Source organism: Diadema antillarum, unplaced genomic scaffold (assembly GCF_040938485.1).
Source record: "Diadema antillarum isolate AM-2024a unplaced genomic scaffold, OU_Dant_1.0 seq00000454_RagTag, whole genome shotgun sequence".
Taxonomy (NCBI): domain Eukaryota; kingdom Metazoa; phylum Echinodermata; class Echinoidea; order Diadematoida; family Diadematidae; genus Diadema; species Diadema antillarum.
This window is the reverse complement of record NW_027271426.1, coordinates 240,949-258,241: the sequence shown is the minus strand read 5'-3', so window position 1 is coordinate 258,241 and position 17,293 is coordinate 240,949. Positions and strand designations below refer to the sequence as shown.

The 17,293-nt window shown below is 40.6% G+C and overlaps 1 protein-coding gene across 1 annotated transcript in view; it reads left to right on the top strand.

Moving 5' to 3' along the window:
• Nucleotides 1-17,293, top strand: part of LOC139732841 (neurofibromin-like) — a 96,224-nt gene that overhangs the window by 34,087 nt on the left and 44,844 nt on the right. The window contains exons 14-26 of the mRNA XM_071643682.1: nt 292-475; nt 2,248-2,434; nt 3,963-4,036; nt 4,837-4,992; nt 5,501-5,571; nt 6,775-6,870; nt 8,923-8,980; nt 11,488-11,601; nt 12,457-12,602; nt 14,299-14,380; nt 14,901-15,034; nt 15,946-16,062; nt 16,920-17,101. Coding sequence (XP_071499783.1) covers nt 292-475; nt 2,248-2,434; nt 3,963-4,036; nt 4,837-4,992; nt 5,501-5,571; nt 6,775-6,870; nt 8,923-8,980; nt 11,488-11,601; nt 12,457-12,602; nt 14,299-14,380; nt 14,901-15,034; nt 15,946-16,062; nt 16,920-17,101 — 1,601 coding nt within the window. The remainder of the gene's footprint in view (nt 1-291; nt 476-2,247; nt 2,435-3,962; nt 4,037-4,836; nt 4,993-5,500; nt 5,572-6,774; nt 6,871-8,922; nt 8,981-11,487; nt 11,602-12,456; nt 12,603-14,298; nt 14,381-14,900; nt 15,035-15,945; nt 16,063-16,919; nt 17,102-17,293) is intronic.

Genomic DNA, 17,293 nt, shown 5'->3' with positions numbered 1-17,293 from the left:
TACCTTCTCTTTCAGGGGAAGGGGGAAGGCAGGGAGGTGGTAAATTTTATGATTTACTAGTATTCTTATTGTTATCAGTCACCAGTCTCTTTCATTTGTCTTTAATCAGTTTTACTGTAGATTGCACAGATTATGGCATTGAATCAGAAATTACATTGAGTACAAAGCAAAATATTTTATACCATCAAGTACATGATCTGCGCAGTCTAGTATTAGTGAGAATAAAGATGAGTTTGGCAGCCAAAGATTAACATGGTCATTTTTCCTCTGCCCCCACTCCACCCCACCCAGCTCCCAGGTGCTGTTCTCTGTGGCCCAGAAGCTGCTCACCCAACAGATTGTCAACACCACCGAGGTGCTCAAGTGGCTCAGCGAGGTGCTCTCACTGAGGAACCGCTTCCTCAACAAGTACAAGGACCATGCCACCGTCGACAGCAACATTCCGCGGACTCGGGAGGCTCAGAACAAGTTGGAGGTGCGTAGGGTCTGCCATGATGCCGCGCATCAAGATGGTTGATAACTGGAGACTGTCGCTAATTGTCCCCGCCGAACGAGTTCGAGCAGGGGACTATGAAACGCGCTCCGTACATGTGTGTGTCCGTGAGTCCGTCCGTGTGTGCGTCCGTGTGTGATCAAAATGTTCAATTTGCTACTTCTCTGTCATTTATGAGCCAATTTTGATTCTGTTGCTTTATATGATAGCACTACATGGGAGCTTTGAAACTTCTACACAGAATTTCAGTTGTGACCTTTGATCTTGACCTTTGACCTATATTGTACATTTTGCTACAAAATGCTACTCCTTCGCCATTTCTATTCCCAATTTCGATTCCGTTTACTTTATGTGATGGCACTAGGTGAGGGCTTCAAAATTTCTACACAGAATTGTGACCTTTGACTTCTTTGACCTTTGACCTTGATTTTTCACCTATATTGTACATTTTGCTATAAAATGCTACTCCTTCGCCATTTCTAACCCGATTTCGATTCCGTTTGTTTTATGTGATGGCACTAGGTGAGGGCTTCAAAACTTGTACACAGAATTTTGACCTTTGACTTCTTTGACCTTTGACCTTGATTTTTGACCTATATTGTACATTTTGCTACAAAATGCTACTCCTTCGCCATTTCTAACCCGATTTCGATTTCGTTTGCTTTATGTGATGGCACTAGGTGAGGGCTTCAAAACTTATACACAGAATTTTGACCTTTGACTTCTTTGACCTTTGACCTTGATTTTTTACCTATATTGTACATTTTGCTACAAAATGCTACTTCCGGCTGGGACATATATATTACGCACCGCGTAATTTCTACTTTTCCTTGTTTATATTATCACCAGAATACATCATTGTACATGTATGTCCTACAAATCACAATGCTCGGTGCAGCTACAAATTAATAACTGTACTGGTTTTTATATCATTTACTGTTGATGAGCACAAAGCTCATCTCTGATTTCAGTCTGCATATTGCATACTGAAAACGCAGAAATTTTCGTGGTACATTCATTTTCACGTATTTCGCACTACTTCTGGCTAGTGCAAATTCTAAAATCCGCGAAAATATCTTCACAATTATTTTCTCTGCACATTGTGAATGGGTTAACAATTCCGCAGCGCGAATTCAACAACCCGTGAATGTGTTTTTTGAGCCGCTCAGCGCAAAAAATTAATCATGCGAAAATATCGACGTTTACAGTATCTAATGTAGCGCAATGCCTTAAGACTGGAGTGGCATCTTTGTCATGACCTTATTCAACCCGTCAACTCTACCAAACTGCAACTTAAAAAGAAAAACACACATTTTTTTTTTTTTTAAACTGCATCTTTTCCAGTGGCAAGTGTTTGTATGATAAGGACTGTCGGTTGTGCTACGCAAAGTGATTTTGATTGTATACTCGTTGAAAGCTTCATAGATTGGGAAAAATTGGATAAATATGAATAATAATAATAGACTAAGATTAAAATGACACACACACAAAAAATGATGTGTGACAGCTTTTGTGAAAACTGGTCATATGTACTCACCTGGGGGGTGTTTCATCAATATAGTCAGCGTTGACAAGTTGTCAGCGCTGACTATTTCAGTAAAATCCTTGGTTTTGATTGGCTAAGAAGCTGTGGTCACTGACTGTTACTATGGTAATCGTCAGTGACTGACAACTTGTCAGCGCTGACAACTTTCGTGAAACGGTGCCCTGGCCACTAATATGCATGATTGTGTTCATCCTGCTTCGCCATCCAGTGCGTGTTTATCATGAACCTGTGGAGCTGTGACCAGGAGGCGACCACCACCGCCCTCTCCTGCCTCGGGCAGCTCTGCGAGGAGGCCGAGATCTGCTGTGGCGCCGACGACTACGCCCTGACGCAGGTGGTGCCGAACTACAGTGTCTACACCGAGCTGGCCCGCTTACCGCAGATTGGACCGCAAGGTAATTTCACTGTGCAGTCAGTGGTTATTCACCACGACACTTGTATGATTACAGTCAAACCTGACCGTATCAACCACGCAAGGGAGACAGAAAAAAAAATGGCCATTAAAGGCAAAGTTTAACATGGTTTTTGTCTTGGGGGGAATACTTTAGTGGCTTTATATGGCAGGTGGCCACTATAGACAGGTGGCCAGTGAGGCAGGTTTGACTGTCTATGTTTGCCTGAAATACAAACAAAACTTTACCAAAGACAGTTTTACTCCTGCATTTTTGATCATACCGAATCTGTGCAATCTGTCAACTTGGTGTCCACTTCCATGAAGTCACAATTTGGCAAGCTGCCAAGAGTCTGAAGCATGATTTACTGAGGACTTTCCCAAATTCTCAAACAACAGAACGAGTACGAGTTCATTCTCCCACAAGTGCTTCAAGTTACCGGGGTGTTCCCATTTTCAGAAGGAAAGTTATCACCATTTGTGACCGTGCACCTCAAAACGAACATAAAGTCGCACACACTGATTTTGCGTGAGGACTGAAAATGAGTGAAATGGGTCAACCTAGCCGAACTGGACTTTTTCATATTTTCTGAAAGAGCGGGTCTTCTTTTACATTATGCTAAGATTTGGTATCATAAAACGGGCAGGAAAGTGTGTTTTTTAAGTAGTTTATCTCGAACATTTTTGGTAGGATAGTGTGGTTAGGTGTGTCTTTAGAATCCCTTATCCACACTCTTCACTTTCAACTCTAATAACTTTTGAAAGGATGGTGCTACTGCTTTGAAAGCTGGCTTTAATTATGGACAAAATGTGTTAATGAGGCATGTTTACTTTCAGTTTAATCTGATAATCCCTTCATTGTTGTTACTCTGGTGGTTTACTTCCTGTTTTTTGTCCCATTCACCGCACAGCCAGCACAGTTTGGTAAAGATTAAGCGCTTGAATAGACACTGTACTTTAAGAGCCTCTTTTCTCAGTTCACACTTTTCCTGAGTTTGTGCTTTCTTTCCAATATTTAGATAGGTTAGGAGAGTTCATTTGATTTGATTTATACATCATTTTAAAGCTTAAAGTCTGCTCTTTCAGAATATGGTCTTAACTAAAATTTCATGTCTGGCGACGTGTTGTTTGTTTTGAGGTGCAGGGTCACATTTTACTTTTTTCCATCCTGTCTTCCTCTCTTCATGCCTGTGATGTCTAATGGTAATTTTGTACACCAGGCAGGCATACAACAAGCATCAATTCTAGAAAGAAACATTTCCTGTACAGTGTAAGTCTACATAAGTATCGATCTGTGTTTTGATGGTCCGTAAGAAAAATGTATTGGCCCAAAATACAAGGAAACACCACAGTCCACTTTAAATCTTAGTTGCCCAATCGGGCCACCAGAAAATAGCCTTTTTGGAAATTTAGTGGCCTGACATCGACTTTTAGTATCCCCGGGCCACCACTAATATCGAGCCCTGATTACTGGTTGCACTGTCACTGCTCCTGATCAGTAATCTTTCCTCCACACACTGTTCCACCCACAGACAAAGTGGCCCTCCGGAAGAGGATATTTGCCTCGTTACGGAAGATAGAGTATGTGACAGATGGGAACAGCCAGGTGAGATATTGTTGACTTTATACTGAATGGATATTTGATTTGTTTGTATCTGTGAATTACATAACATAGGATTTGTTTTATTCATTGTGAATTTCAGTATGTATTTTGAAAGAATTGCATATCTGTGTAAAGGGTATCACAATTTATTGAAGCATCTGGCTTTTCGTTATGAGCCCCATCTTCTTCCAGGGCTATGTAATATATACATACGTTGTGTCTTATGAAATCATTAAAATTCAGTGAGTTGAATATTTTGCAAGACACTGCCTGCCAACCTTTCTTTTGGCCATATACATTTTGGAAATTCACTTCCAAATAGCATATGAGAGTGGTACAATGTGTACATGTCACAGCCACAGAAAGGCAGGTAGATTTTGAGTGTAAAGCAAGACCCTGAGTGTTATTGAGAAATAACATAAATTAATAAATCCATCCCAGTATACTATTTAGCCTCCACTTAAAGTGCAGCAGAGCAGTCACTTTAGGGGTTGGATAAACTGTCTACACAACAGTGTATATTGAACCCCCTGAACAACAAAACTTTGCACATCGCTTCACTTGAGGTTGCCAAAGTTACAACTAGGTCAAGTTTGGTTGGATGACAGAATGCTGAAGAAAAACTTTGAGCAGTTTAAGTGGCTTAACATGTAAAGATTTAAACCCCTTTGCACTTATTCAAATGAATGAATTCTTGCATTGAGTTGTTTTTATCGCAACTGATTGACAAACTGCCGTTTATTGACGTAATTGTAAGACAGTGTCTTAAGACAGTGTCTTGTCACATTTTACATGTTAACTAGGCATGGGATGAGACCTACACGTTGTGGGATAACTCCACCAGCCGTCTGGGGCTGTACAAGGGGAAAGGGGAGGACAGCGCCTCACTGGACGGCAAGAGCAACATGAGGCGGAAGGCGTCGCACAGCGTGCTGCAACCCAGGGAGCAGGACTTTGAGGTAAGCCACACGTCACCCTGCCCACAGGTTTGGTGAGGTGGGAGGTGAGTGGAGAATGGATTACTGCATACGGCATATATTTAGCAAGTCTAATATTTTGCATATCAGGGCTTCCTGACAGTTTCGCAACTGGTTAAATATGTAGTCTTGGAGTACTGGAAATAACTGAGAAATGTATGTTTGCATGTCACATTCATGTTGAGATCAGAGTTGATATTTTCGCCTGTTGCTTTTGCAGCGAGAACATCATGTTGAGATCAGAGTTGATATTTTCGCATGTTGCTTTTGCGTTGAGAATATGTATGGGGTATCAGTTTGTTTGTTTGTTTGTTTGTTTGTGTGTTTAAGTGCATCAGTATGTTTTTGATCTGCAGAGGTTAGCAGTCCTGAGGATTGTATCATTGACTCTTACAGTGACATTTCAATCTTACCCCCGACTTTAAAAATATCCCATTCTATTTGAGGTGATATGGATCACATTTCTTCACACATATGTGTTTCCCCACAGGAGTGGCGGAACATGACAGGTTTCCTATGTGCGTCGGGCGCCATGTGTCTGAAGTCAAGAAACAGACCAAGGTAATTATTTGGAAGCCTGTGTGGAGATGTGGTATGCAGATGTAACAGGCTTTGGGCATTGATGGCTGTTATTGTCCAAAAATGCAAAACATGTATACACTTCTTTGATAATACTTGTCACTCTGGAAATTATGTTGTAGCATGAAAGCATTTCGAACTATTACACTGAAAAAATTCCCTCACTTTAACAGCAATTTTTATAATTTCACATTTATGATATTCTACAAAATGAAAATAAAAAATGTGGCTCTGCTCGTATGCATATGAGCCTCATAAATTCTTGTGTGTTTCATTGTACATGTATTTGTGAAGCCATTTTGCAAACATCAATGAAATGTGTGTGTGAACTCAGGAACAGTAAACTATTGGTAAACAGCATCAGTATGTCCATGTGAGGAGATGAGATGTACAATGTATGTTGTAGTTGAATTCATTCAGTGGAATAGATATTTGGGATAGATAAAGTAGATAGATGTGGAGGTGTCGTGGTTGAGTGGATAAGAGCGCTCGTCTGTGAACGACATGAGCGTGGTATGGTTCGTGGGTTCGAGCCCATGCCAAGCCCGACACGTTTGCCCTTCAGCAAGGCACTTTATCCACATTGCTGCTCTCCACCCAGGAGTATAAATGGGTACCCGGTAGGATGAGAAAGCTTATGTTGGTTGATCAGCATGTGCGCGCCTGTAAAATGGCTGCGACTGGCTGGAATGCTCCCCAGGGAGTGGAGAATGAGCGCTGTTAGTGCTGGTTGGAAATAATGTATCCAGTGACCGGGGTAGTAATAGTCTGTAAAGCGCATTGAAACCCAGAAGTGTGTGAAATGCGCTATATAAAAACCAGCTATTATTATTATTTATTATTATAGATAGTCAAATGGTTAGTGGAATGTACATAATGAACTGTGGACACACGAGATGGAGAGGTTACATTGTAGATGCATCATACAGAGGAATATGTGAGAGAAAGAAATGTTGACAGGACAGAGGTAAGGGCAGAAAAGATAGTGGACCCTCACTGGATATATAGACATGGAGCTGACCAACCTGACCGAGCTGAACTGGACATGAGAGAGGAGAAAGTTTTTGATAATCGACTGCATTCAGAGGAGGCGGAGGCGATGGAGGGAGGGGGGGGGGGGGGTTATCAGTCTTTGAAACACTTTTTCTGTACTACACCCGTGAACTTTCACCCTGTCCTGCTCAGGTTTGATTCCCCCTGTGAGGCGGGCCCCAGACACATTGGCGCCCCAATCCTCTCATCGTCACCCGTCACTGAGGAACCAACCGACCAGCTCAAGAAGTAAGTGTCCCATCTCTTCTCCTCTGTTCATTTGGTCAGATTTTGGTCAACCGTGAAAGAAATTTTTATTGATTTATTGTAAATTAATCATTTTAAATTAATCCTTTGCATTTGAATGAATGAAGTTCTTGCATCAAGTTGTTTTTACTGCAAATGATGGACAAATTGCCCTACATTTATGTATATAAAAGTGTAGGGCAATTTGTCAATCATGTGCAATAATCTGTTGCAGCGGATAGAGAAGGATGAACTTCACAAATGGTCAAATTCATAGAGCAGGCCATTCATGCAACCATGGCAGCTAAGGTTTAGGGTGGTACAAGTACAACTAGCACGCTCCACAATGGCAGTTCTGCTGTTTTACAGGGCTAGTGGTGTTTACATATACACGCAGTAAAGAGAGAGCTGCAATTTAGGTGTGTATTCAGTATGCACAGACTCAGACATGTTCTAATTTTTTTTGGAAAAAAAAATAGAGATCAAATGGACAGGACATTGTGCATTTTTGTTCTCATACAGTTGCCATGCCAACCAAAATATGTGAAAACTACACACTGCAAAAAAGCCCAGATTTACCATATTTGTAGTAATGAGACACATTGTCTGAATTTACAATCATCTGTAAAGAATCAGATAAGCTCTTGGATGAGGGTTTGATTCTTTATCTTACATATGAAGATTTCATCATGCCCTTTGTCGGTGTGCGTTGACATAGATATTCTTGTGCTTAGAATTCCTGTTAGTGATTGTAATATTCATATGCAGTGCAAGATGTGTGTGGTTAGATGTAGAGTGAAGTTCATGTAGTTCAAAACAAAACCTATGGTAATTCTGATGGTGGCACAAACAAAGATTCAAAACAACTCAACAAAAATGCTGTACCACAGCTGAAATTTCACATATGGATTAAACCCATCTATTGCGAGTTCTCCACTTTTCCTAAAATTTTGCCTGATGATTCTATTTCATATTAAAAAAGCATTGGCCACTTAGACTTAAAGCTACTTTTATGCCTACCAATTTTTTTTTTCTAATTGTTTTGTTGTTGTTTTTTACAATGGTATTTCTCAAGTGAATTCAGTAGATGTTTTTCTGATAATTTGATAATTCAGCAGGGGAAAAAAATACTCTTATCAAGTCAGCGTGATACAGTCTCCAGTATTAAGTTGTCTCTTCAAGCCAAAATGAGTGCATTTCTAATACCAACCCATCTCCCCCCTACCCCCACCAAACACACATAATTCGGAAGCACACACAATTGATTGGCACACTATGTGTTCTACCACAAAGCTCACTGCATAGTTAATAGCATTGATATGGGTTTTGAGGTACGTAATCTTTAAATGCTGCAGTCTACATGTAGTTTTGCTGTCATCACATTGTACTTTGCCACTTCCCATGAAAATGTCTATCTATATCAAATGTATACATTTTATAGATACTTCTCCTCTACACAGGAAGAGACACTGGACTTTGAATATTGATCAGAGATCTCAATGAATGAAATGCTTGCGGAACGCATAAACCCATCTCTATTCCAAAACTATTCATATCAAAGTCAATTTGATCTTTGCCAGTATGCCTGCTACAAATATAATTATCTCCATGTAAATCTAAGCAAAAGGATATCGCCACCAAATGTTTGTATACAGTGGCTGATAACACCATGGTTTGTTGACTAATTCTGTAGTCAATACAGGGCCGATATTTTGTAGACCTAAGACAAGTGTGTCAACACTGGGATCAATAAAGCATGGTCAACTGAATGTCATCCTTGGCAGGTACAGTAGGACAGATTCTTGCCTTGACATGTCTGAGAGTAAATTGATAAACACATGCGACAAGCTTCTTGATTTGCCATGCTGCAATGGATTTGGTCATTCAGTGCTTTAATAATCACTGGAGATGTACTGTAGCCTCAGTGCTGTGTCGAGCTGGTGCCCAGTTATCCGGAACCCAATTCTGTATTATGCCTGTGTGAGAACTTAGTGAAGATTTGATGAGTTTCTGGAAGATTAAGAAGCATTTCCGATATGTTTCTCCTCCCTGCAGCTTCATGGCCAGTCTCCTACGACTGCTAGTGTGCAATAATGAAAAGCATGGTGCTAAGGTAAGCCAGATAAAAACAAAACACACCTTCAGTTTGAATGTGCAAACCATGAATGAATGAAGCTTGTTAGCACTCAAACCAAAAGTTGAACCTTTACTTTACTTGCAAGCAGCGCTTGATATAGAGGCATCGATTTATCTTATTACTGGTTCAGATTTCGTGGTGTTCTCATTCAGAATGGATGAGTAAGATTTTATGGTTTTATGGTAAGAATGTAATGCAGATGAAACAAATTAATCAGAAAATCATAATTAGTTTTGACAATATGAAGGGGTTTAAAATGTGCAGAATGAAATGAAATGATAAACTAGAGAGGGGCCGTCAAAGGCGGCAGACCCACGCCTAAGTACAAAGTCGGGGTAAACATAATGTGCATTCGGTCATCTACCAGAATTCGGCCACTTAATTGCCAGTGTGCTTTATCACCAGCCAGTGAGTTCTACCAAAGATCGTACACTGAAGTGTACGATCTTTGGTTCTACAGTCACATCACACGCAAATCACATCATTACACATACGGTATTAACACTCATTCACGTACAGGAAAGTCCTTAAGTCTCCTCCAAAAAGCCATCGAAAATCCCAAATTCCACCGTCAAAAGTGCAGAATCGGAACTTTTCCAAGCGCGCGCGAATTAAGTCCAGTTTTAAGAGTATTGTCTACGCGACGGGTCGCGGAAAAAGCGCTAAAAATCGAGAAATACGCCGTTTTCTTGCGGGATATTTTGATTATAGCAAGCCGAGAGTGTGATGATATCAAAGGTCGTATGAGTGTACGGTCTTTGATGGTATCCACAAAAGCAAAAAAGAAAAACAAAATTTACGTACCCACTAGGCAATTACCCCTATGATTAGTGTCTACGGGAATTATTCAATGCAAGGGTTGAATGAAAATGTCTACTGCACCAGTATTCGGCCACCAACGAGCGCCGCAACGTCCCCGGTGCAATTTTGCACCAACAGTGTAGAGCGCGATGCATTTTCAGCGGCCTTGCACACGCATTGACATTGAGCACGCATATCGTGCAGTGTGACTGCGACCGAGCAAAATGCTCCTCCAACGAAAAAAACAATCACTGTTAATTTGAAAAATCATCAAATATCAAAGGTCGTATGAGTGTACGGTCTTTGATGGTATCCACAAAAGCAAAAAAGAAAAACAAAATTTACGTACCCCCTAGGCAATTACCCCTATGATTAGTGTCTACGGGAATTATTCAATGCAAGGGTTGAATGCAAATGTCTACTGCACCAGTATTCGGCCACCAACGAGCGCCGCAACGTCCCCGGTGCAATTTTGCACCAACAGTGTAGAGCGCGATGCATTTTCAGCGGCCTTGCACACGCATTGACATTGAGCACGCATATCGTGCAGTGTGACTGCGACCGAGCAAAATGCTCCTCCAACGAAAAAAACAATCAATGTTAATTTGAAAAATCATCAAAATACGGGCCAGTTTGTGATGACGGAGAACGAACTTTCATAAATCTAGAAGGACATAGTCCCTCAAATAGGCCTAAACGTAAATTTCGGAATTCTTACGAACATTTGAGCAGCGAAGTCGGATCGTTGGGGAGTTTATGTGTTCGTATGGTAGCGGAAAATCGCAAAGTGAGAAACGGGAAATTTTCGGAATGGTCACTATACCATGGGGTCAAAACTTCAAGGTCACACAGAATTTGCAAGGGTCAACCGATTATCACCAAAATCTAATCGATTCTTTCCTGTCATTATCCAAACATTCCCTGAACATTTCGTGCAAATCCGTTTACCCGTTCTCTTGTTATCTTGTACACAAACAAACAAACAAACAAACAAACAAACAAACAAACAAACATACATACATACAAACAAACAAACAAACAAACAAAAAACAAACAAACAAACAAACAAACAAACAAACAAACATACGGAACCCTTGACATAACCCCCTGCCGATTTTCATCGGCGTGGGTAAAAATGTGGTTGAAGTGATATCCTCTAGATTTTTTTTTTTTTTGCTTTTAATGATTTTGCGAGCTATTACAATGTAGGTAGACAGGTTGGAGTGAAGAAGTGTATTATAAAGTTAGCTACACGTACATGTATACAAGTACATGTACATCTTGCAATTGTTAATTGTAATAGTCATGTTGACTGCTTGATGAGACAAGCATCAATGAAATTATAGAGAAAGAAAGCATTACTTTTATGAGGAAACACCAATGTGTGGTTTGGATGAAGACTAGTTTGCCAATACGCCAGCAGTCGCGAGACAGAAGGTCTATGGTAGATAACACAAGAACTTTGATTCACAAATTTTGCAAAATTTCACAAGCTCCTGTACGCACCACGTTTTTGTTAATTGTCAAGGGTAGAGACTCTGCAGCAGTGGCGTGTTCACACCCAAAGTCTTGCAGGCAGGGGGATGCTTGAAGGAAGTGATAAAACTTTGAGCTGTTGTAAATGCCACATTTGTGTTGGGTGTTAAGTGTAGTGGTGTGTTTACATTAAAACCCTCTTGCAGGCAAGGGACTGTGTGAAGGAGATGATTGGGGAGGAGCTGGACCCTGCCCTCTACCCACAACTCTTCCAGCAGATCAAGGAGTACGTCGACAAATTCTTTGACAGCAATGGGCAGGTAAGTCGCTGTCTCCTCCTCATCTCCCCCCCCCCCCCCCCCCCCCCGAACAAAATAAGAGGAAAGAGATGAAAATTATGCAAACAAAACTACTAAACTAAGAAGAAAATAAAACCAAATCTAGCCAAATTGTCAGTGCATTTGTGTGTTAATTCTTGATAGCATTTGATTCATCGTTAATCTTCAGAGAAATTCTGTCGAGTTTTGCTCTGTGGCCAATAAGCTGCCATGCTTCACAGACAGATGTTTGAGCTGCTTCCAAATATTTTAAGTAGCTGCTATGTGGAAACCCAATGTCACCACAAGACACCTTCCTTTAGTGCTTATTTGCCAAAGAATTCTAAACCTCCTAATAAAACGTATTGTTTGCCAATGGGAACAGAATAAAATGTTTGAGTTATCACATTTGACACATAGGTGTAGGTCAGTTATACATTGTATCACAAAACATCCTAGCATATAAAAGATTTTGTAATAAATCCTAAAATATATGGAGGCATCACTATTTTTCCCAATAAGCCAAAACTGTAGATTGTTTATTCTAAAACAATCTTACTATAATTATTGTTCACATTCTGCATATTAAATACTTAACATTGATTATTCTGATTAAAATTTTTACGTTGGTTATTTCTGTCCCCAACAGTAACTCCCTATATAGAACTATTTTTTGAGCACTAAAACTGGGTTTTTGTCTTATCTGCGAATGGTTAATAGTGCCTTTAAGCAATTGCTATGTGTAAGCCCAATGTCACCACAAGAAACCTTCCTTTAATAGTGCTAGTTAAGTAAAGAATTCTAAACCTCCTCATGCAAAGTGGATATTATTTTCTACTGACAATCCCCTTTGTGTAGGTGGAGACCTCAGACGCCAACACGCTCTTCATCAAGCACGTGATCCAGGTGCTCCGCCAGGTGCTGGAGAACGGCAGCGAGGACGAGGAGGTGGCCGAACACCTGGGCATCATCAGCATCGAGGGGCTCATCCTCTCCGTCACCAGGTACATCACGCCCTCTCTTGTCACACGTGATCTCGTAATCATTCAGAGATGCCAAGTGTTACTGTAAAATCAGAAATTTTCGCATGCTTGAAACTTTTGCGAATTAAGCAAGGAGCCAAGATTTGCGAAAGTATAATGCGTGCAGAAGGTTGGTTTGTTGTTGTTGGTTTTTTGTACAATGCATTGAATGCCAATGGCAATTTGTGGAAGTTTCATGAAGCGAAAAAGGCTGCTGGCTCCAATATGAAAAGTTTTGTGGCAAAAATGTTTCAGGTTTTACAGTACTTCTGTGCGTTATTTTGTACTGCTTTTTGCCAAATATACTATGTACATGTTTGGTGGAAAATAGTGTACAAAAATACACCTTTTCAACTTTCAGAACACTGCAATGCCATTTGCAAGATTCATCTTTTCTAATCATCTTTGTCCTTGATCATCTTTGATTGTTTGTCCGTCTGTTTACAAAATAATTCAAAAAGTTGTGAACAGATTTGAATTGAACGCCCAGGAAAAGTTGATAATGGCACAAGGAACACATTTAAGTCTGTTAGTGATACTGGATCTTCTATGAATTTTGAAGGATTTCTTATCTTTTGGCAAATAGGGTCAGTGAACTTTGGAGTTCAAGCTGCGCGTATTTGAGGTTTGCATACACGCACTAAAGCGCGTGCTCTGCTCAGGGCGCCGCCCAGCAGGAAACTAATGAGGTAAACACAAGGCCGCTTTATCATTGGGAAATTGGGGCGATTTTCAGCATGCGTGTTTTGGTGAAAATGAGCTGCATGGTGGAGGTCTGTGCTCTTCGAGTGCTTTTCTGGTTTAGCTAATTGTTCATAAACTGTGTTTCCTAGAATCAGTTCTTCCTTGTTTGCTATGTCATCATCAGTATCATCAGTGTCCTGTCTTTATTTTGTCACAAAAGTGATAGAGTAAATTTTCATATCCGGACAAGGAAGACAAATGTTAGTTTCATTTTTGATTTAGTTGTTTGGAGACGGGTTCTTATTAAGTGTGGCTGTTGCATATGCACAAAATCTAGTAGGTAAAAGTATTTGTAAGACTTTATATGTATATTGACATGGGTATTCCATTCCGCAGTAAAGTAGGAAAATTCCCACATGGCGATATCATATTCCACATTTGCGATAAGTGACGAGCCCATTGACATGCCTACTGTAATCTGCAATATATCTATACAACAGACAATGAAACAATTGTATGACAGTCACTGTAGAGTGTGTGAACATGTGAGAAATGGGTCAGAACACTTCCGTTTGTTCTATTAAACATGGTTTGTTAGACTTGTAAAAGTCATTACACCAAAGTAAAAAATGCAAGTCCCAAAATCTTATCAGTAAAGTCTACGGTGCAAAATCCCTTCAGTAACAACGAAATCTTGATATAACAAGAGAAAATTCCTGAAAGCTTGAAATTATAATGGGAATCGGCTGTAGTACCAGGTAGTTCTTATTGTTTCTATTTGTTGATTAATGTTGCTTTTTGTTTTTTTGTATCATAACTAGACAATTGTCAAATACTGAGTATGTCAAGAAAGATCAATGAAAGCATGAAACTAATTTCCTGGTCTGCCCCATTTTATTTTGTTAGTTTGTTTTTAAGTGCTTTTCTTGGAGGCTTGTTTTGTGGTATAAATGTCATAGTTTTCTTCCTTCTTCTCTTTTTTTTTTCCTGACAGATATGTCCGGCGGCTGGATCCAAGTACGGCAAACGAGTATGTGGTGCAGATCAAAGTTCAGCTATGCAAACTCCTGTCAATGGTGAGTGCCCTTTTGACATTGTACAATCTGTACATGCCACGTGCACACTGCCTCCCAGGCAATGTAATAGAAAGAGGTCCATGTGCTGATGACCAAAACTTTATAGATTCATAACTTTTGAATGGATTGTCTGATTTTTCTGAAACTTATGTGTACTACTAATATCTTAGCATTCACTGAATTAACATATATATTAGGGCTAAAGTCCCCTTCAGTGTTTCATTGGTTGCCCAGTTAAGTCTTATGCTTACTGTGGAAGTCATAACGAAAACAAAATATTTAGAGGAGGAAGGTCTACAAACCGCAATCGTCATGCTGACTTTCTCAAATCCAGGTAGCCCAGTCGGTTGCACCCAAAATAAGTTACATCTGTATCTATACCTCAATTTTGTTGCATTCTTGATATATGATATTTTGGTTTGTTAGTGAGTTTGGAGTTCTCCTTCTTAAATACTTACATACTGAAAATGCTGAAATGATGGCAGTTTTTTTCTCTTCTCCTCTTGTTTGTCTGCCCCAGATGATGAAGAGGAGAGACTGCCTGTCCTTCAGACAGGAGATCCGATTCAGGAACAAGCTGGTGGACTACCTCTCCGACTGGATCCTGGGCTTCTCCAATGACGGTGCCACGGACGAGATCAAGTCCCTCACCAGGTTAGCCCACCGCGTGCCCAGGCACATCTAGCTATATCTTGCTGTTGCTGTTTCTTTAACATTCATTGATGCCTTTCAAACTCTGCCATGTTCTAAAAGTTATGCAGGCCACTCTAGGCTGATAAGAGCTTTTTTCGATGATGCACATGGGCAGCAGTCTAGTTTTCATGCAGTGCCAAATTAATGGCATTGACTTCTCATGTCCACTATTTTCAACCCAATTCAGTTTGTGCTGTCTGTCATAGGGCTCTGCCACCCCCACCCCCAAAGGCAATTTTGACTCCCTCATCTGTAAGGTGAATGTGAAATCCTCCATGTAGATCCTGGTCCTAGACATACCAGAGTACAAGGAATATATGCAGTTCATCCCAATTAAGTAATGCAGTAGCAGTCCCCTGTGAAAAATGCAAATGAAAAATCCTGAATGTCCAAGTCCAACAGGACTGGTGACAAAATAGAGATCAGGGGGACTGGGTCATTGGTAACCATCGACAGATAGCAACCAGCCACCTGTGCCTTTGATGAAAAAAAGCACTGATATGTACATACCCATCAGCTAATGAAGCACAATCAGGGTTAATGGTACTTTAAGAATATTGAGATTTCCCCGGCAACCATGGGTGGTGTAGGAGGCTAGAAGGTGATGGTCTATGAATTTATCAGGGTGATGTGGCAATTGATCACCAAATAAAGAGATTGTTGTAGCTTCAAAGGACTTTTAATCAAGTACAATTCACTTCTTGGCATATATGTCTCATAACACTTCCCAAGGCTTGATTATGTATTGTTTATTTGAGCAATAAGAACATTCGTCACACATGAATGAGGTCTATGAGTCTTTTTTTTTCAGTTCATAGTTTGCAAATAAATGTTCAGCACATCACCAGTGTCACCTGTTCTTTGCACTGCAGGGAGTTGGATGAAGCTAGCATGGAGGCCATGGCAGCACTACTTGTAGCCCTCCCTCTACAGCCAGAGGAGGGAGATGCGGGAGACATCATGGAGGCCAAATCAAAACTATTTCTGAAGTAAGCCATCTGCAGTCAAAAAAGAGTCCCCAAAGCCACTTGCCACAAGTGTTTCAGTGTCATTGAATGTTATTAGTAATTTTGTGATTGACATAATCAGTTGGAAATGGTCCTTTATTGGATAGGAATAGTTTAATCTGTTCTCCAACCCCCCACTGATCCACAAAGAAAACAGAAGTATTAATTCAAAAAGGAATAGGACCATTACAAGGAGACATCAGTACAGGGCTGTGTAGGTCTACAAAAAAATTATAGTTTTCACAAAGGAAGATGGGTTAGAAAATTCTGGTTAGTGTCAAACAGCATTACTACATTTATACATTGTATGTTAAGTTTCCAAAACAAACGTGAAGTCTGCTATTAGTCACTTTCTTCAGAACTATCCTGGCATTGATGTTGTGAAATGTCTTCTTGGGATTATAAAAAAGAGAGGCAAAGGTCACTGATGGTCACATTTCACACACATTAGGGGAACTCCCCCCAAACTAGTTCGCAGCTTTTACACTTTTTTGTGCTGTGTCACTTGGCCCAGAAACCTCATAGAATTGTGCATACTGCACTGTCCCAATTATTGACACATAAAGCAGGGCTCTACCCTAAATTTTTCCTCTGTTGGCCCATTTCAGGCTACTGAAATTTTGGTGGCCCGAAAAGGAATTGGAGTAGCCCAAAATAAAAGGAAACATAAATCCATTTTGAATTTTATTTAAGTGCCAGATTGGGCCAACAAAAGAAAGCCTTTTTATTTTTAATTTGGTAGCCCAACACCAATTTTTAGTGGCCCTGGGCCACTGGGCCACAGCTAATGTCGAACCTCGTATAAGGGTTTAACATGCTGTATTTGACACCTCCCCCAGATACTTCACATTGTTCATGAGACTGCTGAATGACGTGATGGACCGCGGGGACGAGAAGAGTGTGGACACCGTCCGCTCCCAGACCGACAACAACAACCAGTCGTCCCTCCGCAAGTGTACCATCCAGGCCATGTCCAACCTACTCAGTGCCAACATCGACAGTGGTCTGCGACATTCCATAGGTAACCGCTGCTGACCGTTTGCATGCTGGGACGGTTGTTCCACAATATTTCTTTGTGAGAACTTTTGACCACTTTTGTGTTTAGAAATTCCGAAATCTCACAGGGAATTGCTGACCACTATCTCTCCGGCAGTGGTCTGCAGCATTCCACAGCTACCCTTGACCACTTGCCTGTTCAGATGATGGTGAGTCT